Source organism: Cyanistes caeruleus, chromosome 8 (genome assembly GCF_971803275.1).
Source record: "Cyanistes caeruleus chromosome 8, bCyaCae1.hap1.1, whole genome shotgun sequence".
In the NCBI taxonomy this organism is placed as follows: domain Eukaryota; kingdom Metazoa; phylum Chordata; class Aves; order Passeriformes; family Paridae; genus Cyanistes; species Cyanistes caeruleus.
The window spans coordinates 29238330-29252396 of NC_141708.1; the positions used below are offsets into that span (position 1 = coordinate 29238330).

Genomic DNA, 14067 nt, shown 5'->3' on the forward strand with positions numbered 1-14067 from the left:
ATTAACCTTGATTTAAACAGAAATGGCATGGGGGAGAAAGAGGAAAAGGAGGCAAATCAAACGTTATTCTTTATCAGGTGTTAGAGGAGAAATTCTGTGTCACCACAGCAAAAATGTTCACACCGAGGGAGATCTCCCCTGGATGTCATCAGCACCTGATAGCATCAAACCTTCTAGTTTTCCCCAACTGACCTTTGACTCCACGTCAGCATTGTGGTCATTCTGCAGGAGCAGAGCCGCTGCCTTTGTGTCATCCTTGCGAGCCGCTATGTGAAGGGCAGGAAGGCGGACTTTCCCCTTCGTGTCATTTTCCAGCAGCAGGGAAACCACCTGGTCATGGCCTTGCTGCAAAGCTACTGCCAAAGGTGTGAAACCATCCTGCAACACACAACAGGCACCGTCAACGCGTGTTCCAAACCTTCCACAGGGTGGGAAGGGGAAGCAAAGAGATCCCAGTGCTACGAACAGAGCTGGTGCAAATTCAACCAAGTGTAATACAGCAAGTCAAAAGTACCCTGCAGTGACCCTAAAATTGGAATGCTGGTGAACAAAGTTCCAAATACTCTAAACACCTTTCTGGCACTCCAGACACAACATAAAATTATAAGACACAAATGACTGAGACTCAAGGAAAAAAAAAGAATGAAATGACAAATTTACAGTTAATTATACAGATACTTATTTATGTAAGCGCTTAATTATATAAAAAGGTATAAAAAGCTGGAATACTAAAATTACAATTGCTAATGATGTCTCAAAAGTAAATTATCATCCATTCCTTTCAGATTATAATCTACATTTTTATGATTATTTAAAACAACCCCAAACAACTAAACAAACCAAAACAAACAAAACACTTGAGCTCTACCCTCTAAAATATTTTATATGTGGATTTAAAATACAATAATTGATCAAGAATACCACATTCTCCTAATGTAGTGATGTTCTACTACAATTTCCATTTATGAAAATTTATATCATTTGATAGACAATCCTCTTTTAAAAAGAAGTTATTTCCTTTCAGATTTGCTAATAACCAAATTGGTGGAGAATAAAAAAACCTGAAAAACAGAAGTTTTTTATTTAACAGATTTTAGAGCAGATTCCTCAAACACATAAAAAGTACAGTCTGGGATTTATAATTTTATAAATGGATTCTTAGAAAAGTAAAAAATGGAGGAGTTATCATTTACATCCTGCTCCATCCCAAACATCTGTCATTGCAACCCAGCACATCTAGCTTTGTCCAAGATAACACCCATAAATCACTCAAAAAATTACAAAGGCAAACTACTTGGAATATTTATTTATTCAATTTGTCTCCTGATGAATATATCCAAAGCTTGTATTGCAGTTTAGCAAGCAAACATGTTCTTTCCCTTTTCAACTACTGCTATCATAGTGAAACCGTGTAACTGTGAAATAGAAGTGCAGTAATGACAGAGAAAAAGGTAGATCCTCATTCTGTGTCAACAGTGCAGAGTTGAAGTGCTAACTTTTTTACTTTTGTTGTGAAAAGTAATGTTTTCAATATGCAATTTCTCTCTCTAGCAGAGAACACCTCAATCTAGGATGAGAAACAGGAGGGGTCCTAAAAAAGAGAGCTTTTTCAAAATTTTTGAGGGGAAGAAAATCCAAGAAAATTACTGAACTTCCTGGGTCCCAACAAGCAATTTCCAGCACACCCTCCCCACCCCCTGAGGAGTTTTGTGCTCATTTAACCAGGTTTCCCTGCTGCCTGCAGCTCCCAATCCTCCAGCAGCAAGGGCAGGGCACTGGGCTGCAGTCCTGGGGTGAAACAGCCACAGGGGCACGGGGTGTGAAAAATGCTCTGCAGCCCTGAGGGCTAAAAAACCTTCCTGAGCACCCCTGCAAGAGGCCTCTGGCAATATTACTCTACTGTACATGCAGAAATGGGGGCTCTTGCCTGGAGAAACCCTGGAGACCTTGGCTTCTTCCTCTATTTACACATCAAAAAATTCAACCACTTCACAGAAAATTGGTGTAGACACCCACAACATCTTTTCTGGTAGGGAAATAGAACCAACTATTTTCCTTTAATTAGATTAAAACACCATGATTAAATAGTAACTTTTAAAGAATATTTAGCTAAGTGGAAATCCTTTAGTTACGAAAGTTTTTGTACTTAGAATAATAAAGAGAAATCGGATTTTTAAGAAAACTCGGACGAAGAGAAAATAAGAAAGAGCCTATAAGCAACTATCTCAAACAAGGAAGGCAACAAAAGTGCCACTGTTTTGTAGTCTGCTATCTTCAAAGGAATTCTTCATAGATAAAATTAGATTGCACCTTATCATCAAGCTGAAATGGAAAACTCTCAACCTAAACTGACACACAGTGCTGCAGGGAAATCAACACCCAACAAAAAAAACCAAGTACCTCTTCAAAATTTTTTAAAAAATCTCTTTTCAGAAAATCATACACTGGCAAGAGTTTTTTCAGAATTCAGAACCTATTTTACATCTCTAGGAGTTCCAGGTCTTCTTTCTTTCCAAGTTTTTACAAAGAAACAGAAAACTGTGCTAGGAAAACTAATTTTCAAATTATTTCCCAGATGTAAAGTATTTCATTTTGGTATTTCTTGACTTTCATATCCTTGAGCATTTACAGAAAGTGGTTCTGATGAACACTTCTGGTTGTAACTAACACTTAGTGATTTCGGAAACACTGTTTTGATCCATTAGCAATTCATTTTTCCAAGTGGAATGAGGAATAAGATTTATTTTCTACATCATTACACAGTGATACTATGAGGTATAATGACAATAAATTAATTGTGCACTTAATATTTCTCAAAAACTAGTCCTTTTTCAAATAAGCAGTATCTCCTTCATGGAAACAGTACTGGTAGAGCAATTAGAATTAAATAATTATTAAAGACAGCACATACTGAAGTAGTTTTCTATATTTTGGTACCAAAATCTTGGTAATAAGACAACTGAAAATTCACCAGATTCACTGCATTTCTCAGTGCCATATATTTACAATTATTAATATATAAGTTATTTATTTTCCTCACAAGTTGTCTTATTTGAGTTAGAATTAATTTTGTATTTGAGTTAGAAATGCTCTTTAAAGAAATAAATACAAAGTGTTCTAGAAAGATCACAGAACACCTTCAAGGATGGATCCTGCATCTTCATATCAGCTTGAAATTCTCACTGCAGCACCAGGTGGGGTAACAGGGTGCCATAGGGAGAGAACCAATGTGGTAATGAAGCAGTTCAGGAAATGTCCCGGTCAGCCCTGGGTTTTCTCTGATATCCCAGGGCCAGTCCAAAGCCCAGGTGAGCAGTTGTTCTTGCCTCATGGTTGCCACCCTTCTCATTGCTCACTATTTTTAATAGAAGCACAGAGAACTTTTATATTATATACACAGCTTCGCTCTGTGAGCACTTAACCTGAAAGATTAGCAGTTATGACTAAGTACACATCCATATTTAGAACTGTCTCTAGTTAAAGTAATTTTTTAAAATTTTATAAATGGTGAGAGTTTAAATTGCTGAAAAATCCATAACTCTATTCATTAGCACACTTCACAGAGACAGCTTTTTATTCCTCTTTAATTCTGCATTTAAAAGATTGGTTTGATATAAGCTGGCAGAAATCACTGCTGAAACACATTTTGCTTTGTTCATAAAGTGTCAAATTCAAACTTTTACCTCTGTGGCAAGGCTTTGACTGGCACCATTGTCAAGAAGAAACTTAACAACCTCCAGGTGGTTTTCTTGGGCTGCCATATACAATGGAGTGAAGCCATTCTGAAATATGAAAACGAGAGTGTAAACACCCCACAAATGTTTTATACATAAAACAGATCTGCCAAATGAGGGAAGATTAGGTGAAAAGCAAAAAAACTGTTTGCTCACAGATGAGTTAATGGCATGATCTACACTGGCTTAAGTGAAGATGGGAGAAGAGTAATATTATACACAGAAGAATCTTTCAGCTGACCAGATACAATTCCCACAGCTAAGTGAGAACAATTCCTTTCACATCTCTTGTAAAGCTAAACTAAAAATCAATCTGGACAGGTGATTTGGTGGCAATTCCTGATAAATACAGCCACAGCACTGGAAATGCAGAACGGGACAGGGAGATACAATACAAGTGTGTGGCAAAAGCAAGCGCAGTGACTCTTCGGAGTAAATGACATTTTTTTCTCTTCTTTCCATTAGCTTTGACTTCTCTTTCACTTGTGCCAGATACTTCTGCCTTCCATCTCCTGAAAGAGCTGCCTTCTGGGCTACTTCATATTTTAGGCACCAGGAGATGTGAGGATCATTGGTTCTCAGTTTGAGACAGAGGCTAATCAGTGTTTCCAACCACATTAGAGCATCTCTCAAATTATGCTTAAGTAACTGATTTCAATCAATGCAATATAAGTCTTAGAGGCTGCAGAGTTTAACTCATTCTTTGGCAAATGCCTTTCTCCTACAGTCAATGTTTTTGTCTTTGCCTTAACCGTAAACAGGTCACAGCCTGTCAGAAATTGAATTTTTCGGAATTAATATTAAGGCAATGTATTTTTTACCTTTTTTTCTAAGAATTTCTGAAATCTCTCCTACAGTTACACAGGACATTGACCTAGATTTTGCAGAAAACCAACGGGGCTGAAAACAGATGAGCTCAGAGGAGTCTGGCCATATGCTTACATCAGAGGAAAAACATCAACATTCTGGGCCCTGGAGATACGTGGAGGGAGACCACAGCCTCAGACCTATGTCAGTGAAATTGGGCTGAGCGGTAGCAGCCGCAGTGGAACAGCTGAGAAACACCTGACTGCCACAGCAGCGGGGCAGAGGGGCAGGGCACACGTCCAGCACCGAGCACAGGAGAGCACAGGTGACCTGAGGCCAAGCACGCGGCCATGCTGGCAGCGGGGACAAAGAGGAGGTCACAACAAAGGACAATTGGAGAGGAAATGCATGTTTGATCCAAGAGGAGCTTTACCACCAGCAAGGCACCAAGCAGCTGTGAAGCCACATGTTTACAAGGCCTGCACAGGCAGCAGGGCCTGCTGCTGTTCCAGGATTTTGATATTTTGGTCTCTATTCAGGAAAACACTGCTACAAGCACAAAGCAGGCACTGAAGGGCTCACAGGACCCAAGCCCAAAATTAGATATGTGTTAATGCATTCTCCAGAAGAGAGGTTCAACAGTTCAGTTACCATGCAGTCAAAATTCTACTTAATTAAAAAACAGAGAAGCTAGGAAGCACTTGCTAAGGTACCTAATATGTCAGACTACAAGTTATTACAGGGAACAGCAGTTTGGTATCTATCCCTGTCTTTTCATGGCATATTCTATATCTATTTACTAACTCAGCTGGAAACAAAGATTAGGTTTTTAGTTTCAAACATTTGCAATTAGAAAGGAAGCAGGAAGCACTACCTAATTTTTAATTTCATGAAATAATTAATAAGCAAAAATTCTCAAAACCAAATATAATTAGCATTTGGAGGCAGAGCAGAACCATTCCTCCTAGGGTAAGTTTTTGTAGGGTTTTAAATATCTTTGCACCCCATACTTTACATTTACTTCTCTCTTTAAAAAAGGGCTGGAATTGACAGCCACAAATCTGAAAAACAATTTTGTCTTGAACAGTAATAAATAGCGCTTAGAAGAGGTAAAATTCAGCCCCAGCACAAATTTATGGCTTGTTTTTTTGCTTTTTAACAGACAGGAAGATTTTGGTCAAAGAAGGCCTAAACCTGGGACCATAAGCATGGAAGAGCTGTTACCTTCAAGGAAAGAGGAGGCAAAGCTCAAGTGAAGCTCAGTACCACAGACCAAACTGGTCCAGAGCGGTTTGGTAACAGAAAGTACCTGGGACCTCTTCAAAAACTGAATCCTGGCTGGGGTGTCTCACTGCCAGGTATTGATGTGGAATGGTCAATAGATGTGTTACATGGGTGCTCCAAGTAATGGCATCAAAGGCCTCCACAATGGGGTGGGGGAGAAATAAATCTTTAATTCTGGTATGTTAGCAAAGTAAGAGTAACATGTGGCAAAACCTTAGGGTGTATGGACAATGCAGTTATATAAGATGTTTACAATCTCAGATTATTTTTAGTTTCAGGCCGAAAACACAAATTCTCAAACACAAGCGGAAAAAATCTTATCAATCCCATCTTAATTTCTTTAACAGGAAAGCCATGGCAAATATTTCTGCTCTGTTTTACTTCTTAACAGCAATGGGAGACTTTACCTAAAAATATTTAATGTTGTTTTTCTCTTTAAATTTAAGTTATATGGTTCCTGGAACCAAAAAGTGCTGTATCAGACTAGTATAAAAGAGTAAGAAAGAAGAACTGAGTAATTTATTGCTTTTGTTCAGGTGGAAAAAACCATGATCTGCAGACCACAAATAGCTAACATTCTTGAAATAGATCCTGTTAAGCATTTTGTTCCTATTATTTGAAAGTCCAATAAAAAACTTCACCCTCCTTTAAAATGTAATTTTCAAAACAAACATTTATTTTCATGCCCACATCTTTATAATACAGAAAAATTGTAATTCTGGGCCATATGAGAAGACTTTCTCTTCTCTGACACTGCCTGCCAGCCCCTGAGCAGAGTGAGCAGGAATGGGGTGGCATGCAGGACATCACTGGCAGAACCACATTACTTTCAGCAATCTGTAGTTTATGCATTTTTTGAGCCAGAGTTTTTCTGTTTCATTTTACTGCTTTGCTTGTAGCATCAGTGCTGTTTTCTCTCATTTCAAATTCTCTATAACTGACCTAAACATTTATTCAAAGGACTAGAACCAGACTTACAAACTCTGCATGTGCCTGCAGTACCTCCTTGTGCAAGGAAAGGGGATGGGCTCAACTAAGCTTGAGACAGTGGATGATGTGAAACAGGATCCCTTTGAACATGTTCTCTCCCACTCTCCTGTTCTATCGGTGTCTCTTCCAGCTCTAACAAGTAGCAGCTCGTAGGACATTCCTAGGGCAGATCTGAGGTTGATCTCACTGACTACCCAACCCTGTTTTCAAGTACCAACATTAACACAGTAAGATCTACCAAATATATTTGCTAATATCAGAGTTTCTAAGAGACAAACAATTTTAATGTCAGCAAAGTTGTTGGTAGTAGCAACCAAGTAGAGACGTATTGGCTTACCTGAGACTGTGCATTGACATTGGCCCGATTTGTAACCAACACTTTGACGACTTCTGCTTGTCCAGCAAGGGATGCTATGTGCAGTGCAGTGTTTCCTTTCTGGAATTAGAGATAGTCACATTTGAAAAGAGTACAAAACCTGAGCTTGAATACATAACAATACAATCAAGAATATCTTCCACTTTAGAATATAGTATTTCTTGCTGAATACTTCTAATGGGTGTGTTATTCTAACGACATGGCACGGACAGAAACCAAACAGGAATCTACAGTTTGTTCAGTAAATCTCCACCCTAGCAAACTCTTACATTACTGTCATCCACTATCATACATAACTGTTTCTATTAAAAATTATTGACACACACACACACTCCACCAGCAGTGGAAAATGGGCAATTACTGCTGCAGCACTCTGTAATCACTTGGCCAACACCTTATGCCCAGGCCAGCAGTGTGAACAAGGGAACAACCAGATAGGCTTGACTGACCTTTGTGGCTGCATCCACACTGGCACCTCGCTGGATCAGCTCAGAGACAACTTCTACGTGCCCTTCTTTGGAAGCGAGATGGAGAGCATTCAACCCATTCTGATTTAAAGAAAGAGAGGGGAAAAAAGAAAAGCAATTAGAAGGATTACCAAGTTTTCCAGCTTACCAAGCATATGAGACAAATTATTACTATCCCACTGAAAGGACTGCTTACAAAAACTACACTTAGGTAAACTTTACAAGAACTAGATTATAAGAACAGAGTAAGAATTGAATCAAGATATACTGGCTCTGGGGTCTCAAATTCTGTGTTCTGTTCCATGATCAAGTGCAATACAAATGGAATGAAAGATAAGGTGGAACATTCTCCAAATGCAAGTGAAATGGTGTCTGGGTAAAGGGTATCAAAAGAAAAAATATTAATTGAATAAGACATGTAAACATGGTTCATCAAAAAAATATAAATTATTTTTGACATGAAGTGCAAATATAATGAGAAATCTGAAAAACTCTGAGAAAGGTATTTATCCAGAAAATTTGACCAAAATATTCTTCAACCTGATTTGAAATGTTGATGTCCACTCCATTTTTTAAGTAGTCAAGAGCCTTTTCCAAGTTGCCAGCTCGAGCTGCTCTCAGGTAACTTGCATTTGTGTCAGACTACAAGAAAAAAGGAGAAGCAAAATTAGAAATTATGGCACAGTACAAAAACACATTTCGGTGGCAAAGAAATTACCAATGATACAGCATATTTTACATCCACTCAACTAGTCATTAAACAATCCCAAAGCACTTTATCAAATGTGGGTCAAATCCCAACCAGGCAGCATGAGGCTTGACTTCACACATGAGCATGAATTATGGAGCACTGTCTCACACGCGAGGCCAGCAGCCGGGGACACATCTGGCACGCAGTGTGGCACACAGCCAGGACTGGGCTGCAGGGAAACCATGCCACTCTGCAAAGGTGCCACACTACTTTTAATGTCCAAGCTGAACAGACCCAACCAGTACTCTGATAATTAATCTGAGAATTTTTTTTTAAAAAAAATTCAAAATACTCAACCTTGAAGGACTGGATTGGTGGAATTAAAAAACCCATGGATCTACAAATGCACACATTTTAAAATCTCATGTCTGCTAACATTTTGCTTTATTTTCTCCATTCTCCTTCATTTCACAGCACATTTTATTGACAATGCCTGCCCACATTCAGTGAAGAAGCCAGAAATCTCTAAGCACAGGGTCATTATATAAATTGCATTTTCCGTTTTTTCAGACTTTGTATTAAAGATAACTATGTGAATTTACTTTATGATGACTTCAGCTTGAATGTAAGGACAGCAGAAATGTTGGTTAAGTCATGATAGACTCACTGAAAGTAAGTCCCATCCCCAGAGAGTTTTAACACGTTATGCAAATAACCATGGAGGACAGTTTAGATAAAGCTGATCCTGACTCGGAGCAAATGTAACAAACTGGGTTAGCTTTCAAGAGGGAAAAATCACACAATGTTTCATTTTATCTATGCCACAGCTTTTCCTGGCACCTTGGGCAGTCAATGTATTTTTGTGCCATCTTCTAGACCGGTAAAGCAGGAATTGTCTGGGTTCTTTCCCCTCTCAGGATCATTTCATCCCAGGCTTATATCATTGCAGCTACCAGTGCATTGAGATGTTTTAACATTTTGAAAGAGTGCAACATCTACCTTTAGACTAAACAATAAAGGCAGTTACTGCTAAGAGAAATACAAAACACTGAAGCTCAGTTACTTATCTGTTGCTCAAATTATTATTATTTTTTTTAATCCCAAATTTCTGGATTTGCTATAGAGTTTTCTCCTCTCCTGTCAATACAGCCACTGCAAGCTGGATGTTGTGCTCAAGCATTGCTCCAAGCCCATCAGAAGCCACCTTAACGTGCAGGATGAAGCAATCTTGGGCATGATGATAGCAAAATGATAAGTGGGTAGTGCTTTTCTCCTTGTACTCATACAAGCTACAAGACCATTTTACCAGTACTTCCAATAAAACAAGTTCTCCCTTCTAAGGAAAAAAACATTACTTATAAACCCATTTTCTCCCAAGTTTTGTACACTTTACATTCCACTTTGCAGTGATAAGTCACCAGTTTACAGCCTTCACTGCTCTTCATCATTCTTCTTCAAGCATGCCACGCTGATTATTACAAACCAGCTTCTGCAATGTCCTTCCAACAGAACAGCCCCTGAATACAGCCCCCAAATACACCCCCCAAATACTGGTGTTCAGCTAGGCTTTCTCAAAAACAGGGTGCTGCTACAAAATACACAGTCATCAGCTGTAAAGACTATGGGGAAGAAAAGCTGCCTTGAGAACTGCTTTCATTTGGGAGATCATCTGAGTTGTGCAATGCAGATTATTACAGGAGACAGGTCATATTCTCAGTGCTTAGCAACAGCAGTCACTGGGGTAAAAAAACAGGTCAGCATTTTATCAGCATTACTAAAGGTATGAGGGAGGATTCAATACAGAGGGAGCTTTTTTTGTCAGAGGGTAATGGCATCTCTGTTTGGCACAGTCAGCAGGGGGACCAGAATCAACATCAGCTGTTTACAGCTGCTCCTGGGTGGTGAAGGGCTGTGCCAGAGCTGCTCACTCTGGAAAATCAGATTCTGCCATTATATGTCATGCCAGACAAGAAACAAAAAATGGAGGGGGAGAGGCAGAAGGAGCAATAAATAATTGATAATCACATTAACTGCTAACTACAGTTTCACTGTGGAGGGAGAGAAATGCCTGTATCTTTTACAGACTTGGGCATGACTTTTGGACTTAAGGGCTCTGAAGACTTAACGACTCTTGGAAGAACTCACAAACCGGAGGAAGGATAAAGTTCAGGTCACAGTCCCAGCCTGAGGCCATATAAAAATGTCTCAAACCAAACTGCTGCTAAGTGATACACAAATCCACTCCTGAAATCCCTGAAGCTAATAGCATGTCCTCCTTTGCTAGTCATCCCTCAAAATTCACTCCAAAACAGCTGAAAGCATCCAGACACACCAATGACACCAGCAGCCAGGCTACCACCCAAACAGTGTGGCTGGTGAGGTGCAGGGCATCCTGCTCACCTGTCAGCCTGGACTCTCAGTGCTCAGACAGGCTCCCAGCACAAGGGCACTGTGCAGGAAAAGCAGCACCAACATGTGCAGGCATGACACCAGCAACTGGGTCAGCACACCAGGATAACCCAAATCCTCCCTTGGTCTGAGTTGGCACTTGCAGTTTCCACCTTACTGGTTTCCAGTTACCTAAATGTGATGTGAGCCAATAAGTGAAAGTGCCTGAGTTGCCTTTAACACACAAGGTGCAACACATCCATGTGTGAGAGGGGAAAACATTTTTTTTCTGATCTTGGCTGATGCTCCCGAGCCCTCAGATGGGGTTAGCTCACCCTTTCCGGACCACCATGCCCAGGATCTTTGAGATTTGCACAGAGGGATAACAGATTAAGGGTGTACAGTCGTGCAAGAAGTTCAATGGGGCTTCTGTGAGTCTCTCCATCCATTTCCACCTCTACCATAATCAGAAACAAGCAGTAACATTAGAGGGACAGCAACAACCTTGTTGGAAACCAAAAGCAGTTTCAGCCTCTGTAAAAGTAACATTGCCAGCTTCCACTTCCCCTATAACTAAGGTATTACTTCAGACCTGCTCAGACAGAGGAGAGACTTTCAAGCTTTTTTCTGCCTTGAAAATGTCATGAGTACCCTTGTTAAGACATGTCACTTTCAAAAGCACAAGAACCAATAAACACTCTCCATCCTAAATGCAAAGAATTGACCAAAAACATCAAGCCAAAACTTTTACATTTCTGAATCCAAAATTTCTCAATTTTATATTTGTATTTTAAGCCTAAATTTAGTGAATTTAGTGTGCTTTTTTTTTTTTAATACCTCAGTAGAGTAGAAAAATGTTATTTGCAATTGGCAATGTTCTGTTTAAAAAAGAGCCTCTTAGAGTCCCAAACTACAGGCTAGAGCCTGTAAACTACAGACAGAAACAGTACCAGACCCTCAGCTCCAGTCAGTGGAAGATACTAAAGATCAAAGAACTGTAATAATAATTACTTATCTGGATTGCCATCATTCCTGGAAGCCCGTGTCATAAACTGATAAAGGACCTGCTATATGAAATGCATTAAAAACCACAGTAGGGGGAAAAGGAAGTTGGGTTTCCAACCACTGCCCAGGAGACCCTTGTGCCCCTCTCTGTGGGCAATTCTTCTTCATATGCCCATTCCCACCTTCCACACTAGCTGGCATCTGAAAATAAGAGCTCCACACAGACAGAATAGACATAGACTCTCTCTACAGGACGTTCTCCCAACACATCTAATACATTTATTCTTCACTAATTACCCTCAGTATTCCTGAGAAGCATTTTGGATACTTGCCGGCACTTCAGACCCCTATTTTTTTAGTAATCAATCACAATATGAAATGAAGATGAAAATTGTCTTATGATTCTCCGTGGTCTGGACAAATATCAAGAGAACAATAGGTATGGCACACACAGCAAAGCACTGAATCTCAGATGCTATTGCAGTCAGCTACAAAGATTGCAGCCTTTCCTGTGCATTTGCACTGGATCCCTATTGTCAAGCTATGTCCTCAAAGCCTTTCACCACTCCTTCTTGGGCTTCTGTGGCTGCTACCTTTTCAAACTCTGTATGTAGATTAAAATTAAAAATCAAGATTTTTACAAGTGTTTTAATTCTTGGAGAGACAAACTTCAGATCCTGTGCACAGCATTTAGATCTGAAATGGCTATTCTGAGAATATTTAATAAACAGTGGATTTATGTGAGTACCAGTACTGGTGAATGCATAATATTAAGCTTTTTCTTCACAGATGGTATGATTTCTCCCCTCTCTCCCCATACTTTCTTGGAAGAAAAAAGGACAGTTTCTAGTTTTAAGAAATTCATAAATGTACTCAAGTGGCTAATGAAGGCAGGTTTTATGCAATGTGTGTTTCTTTTAGATTCGTGTATTTCCCTTTAACATACAATGCTATAAAAAATCCCTTCTCTAATGTACAGCAGACTGATGATCTTGCAGACTGCAGGCTGCCTGTAGCACACAACAGGTTTTCCAGCCCGGAGCTAATTTTCAACATTCATCCCAGGGACATCTCGGGAAAAGGCTGAGACTGTGCTGGCAGCAGCACTCCATTTGCCAACCCTTCTTTACTTTGTGGTCCCCAAGTCCTGCCACAAGATGAAGAGTCTGTGGTACCCAGGGACCTGAGAACTGTTTCCCCGTTTTGAGGAAAAGCTACATGAATTAAAAATATTTATATTACAGCAAAAACTAATTCCTAAATCACTTGGATATTATCTTAAGCCTCCAGAAAATGCTGATGCTGAGTCATGCTAGAAAATACATATTCACTCTTTTTCCTTAAGTGCTTCCAGTGAAGTAAGAGATTATTTATCATAGCTAAAGATAAAAACTATTAGCAAATTCTCACTGACTGTCAGTCCAGGATCTGGCCTGTTTTTTCCATGGCACTAGAGAGGGTCCCTTAAGAAAACAGAGAATATGTATTATTGAGTGAACCCTTGAAAGTGCAAAGCCATTATTTTTAACATGCACTGGCCTCTTCCCATATTGGTGGTATTTTATTACGCTCATCTCTCTTTCCTTTGTGTTCTGCTTACAGTGGCCTGTTTTTCAGATTAAAAATCCAGTCTTTTTTCACATTGGGAGCAGGGTTTTGTTTTTCACTCCATCTTTAACAGTAGCTGTTGTGAAGGGAAACCCCCAGCAGGTTCCCATTGTGCCAGAGCAGGATGCATTCTGGCTTGAGTCCCAACAAAAAGATGCTAACCATGCCTAACATTTGTTGTGGGAAGAGGCAATGACCTCATTTTAAGCTATGAACTTATGTTACTTCCATTTGGAAATGTGCTCAACAAAGAGAGTCTTTGCAGCAGCATGAGGTGACCTGAGGAAATGGATGATAACATTTTTGATTATTTTGATAAGGGTGGGCTTACTGCAGCCACTGGCAATTTTTTTGCAGGAAGGCTTAACTCTGATAGGCACTAAGCACAACACCATTAATGGGAGGACCTTGGCATTTCTTAGGTTTTGCTCCTGTGCTAATTTAGAATTTTCTTCCATGCAAATGTGTTACCCTCACTTGGTAAGCAATTAAATTTTATTCCAAATAAACTACAGTGGCCAATTAACAGCAGTGTCTGAACCATGCGAAATAAACCAGTGATATCACTATCAAGGGGAGACCATTCATCCTCCAAGAGGCTCTAATCCCTTGTATTTCTCTGCTGCCTTTAAACTATATCACTATTAAAAATTTTCTGTTGTATCTTCTTTATTAGAAAGGGGGCTGATTGCACCAGATGAATGATGTTCTCTGTGT

The 14067-nt window shown here is 39.6% G+C and overlaps 1 protein-coding gene across 50 annotated transcripts in view; it reads right to left on the reverse strand.

The window, feature by feature from the left end:
- The window catches only part of ANK3 (ankyrin 3), a 350276-nt gene that overhangs the window by 130403 nt on the left and 205806 nt on the right, over positions 1-14067 (reverse strand). For all 50 annotated transcript variants that reach the window (XM_086899768.1, XM_086899761.1, XM_086899756.1 and 47 more), the window contains exons 2-6: positions 8199-8300; positions 7641-7739; positions 7153-7251; positions 3684-3782; positions 193-378 (exon numbers count right to left, since the gene is read on the reverse strand). In XM_086899768.1, coding sequence (XP_086755894.1) covers positions 193-378; positions 3684-3782; positions 7153-7251; positions 7641-7739; positions 8199-8300 — 585 coding nt within the window. The remainder of the gene's footprint in view (positions 1-192; positions 379-3683; positions 3783-7152; positions 7252-7640; positions 7740-8198; positions 8301-14067) is intronic.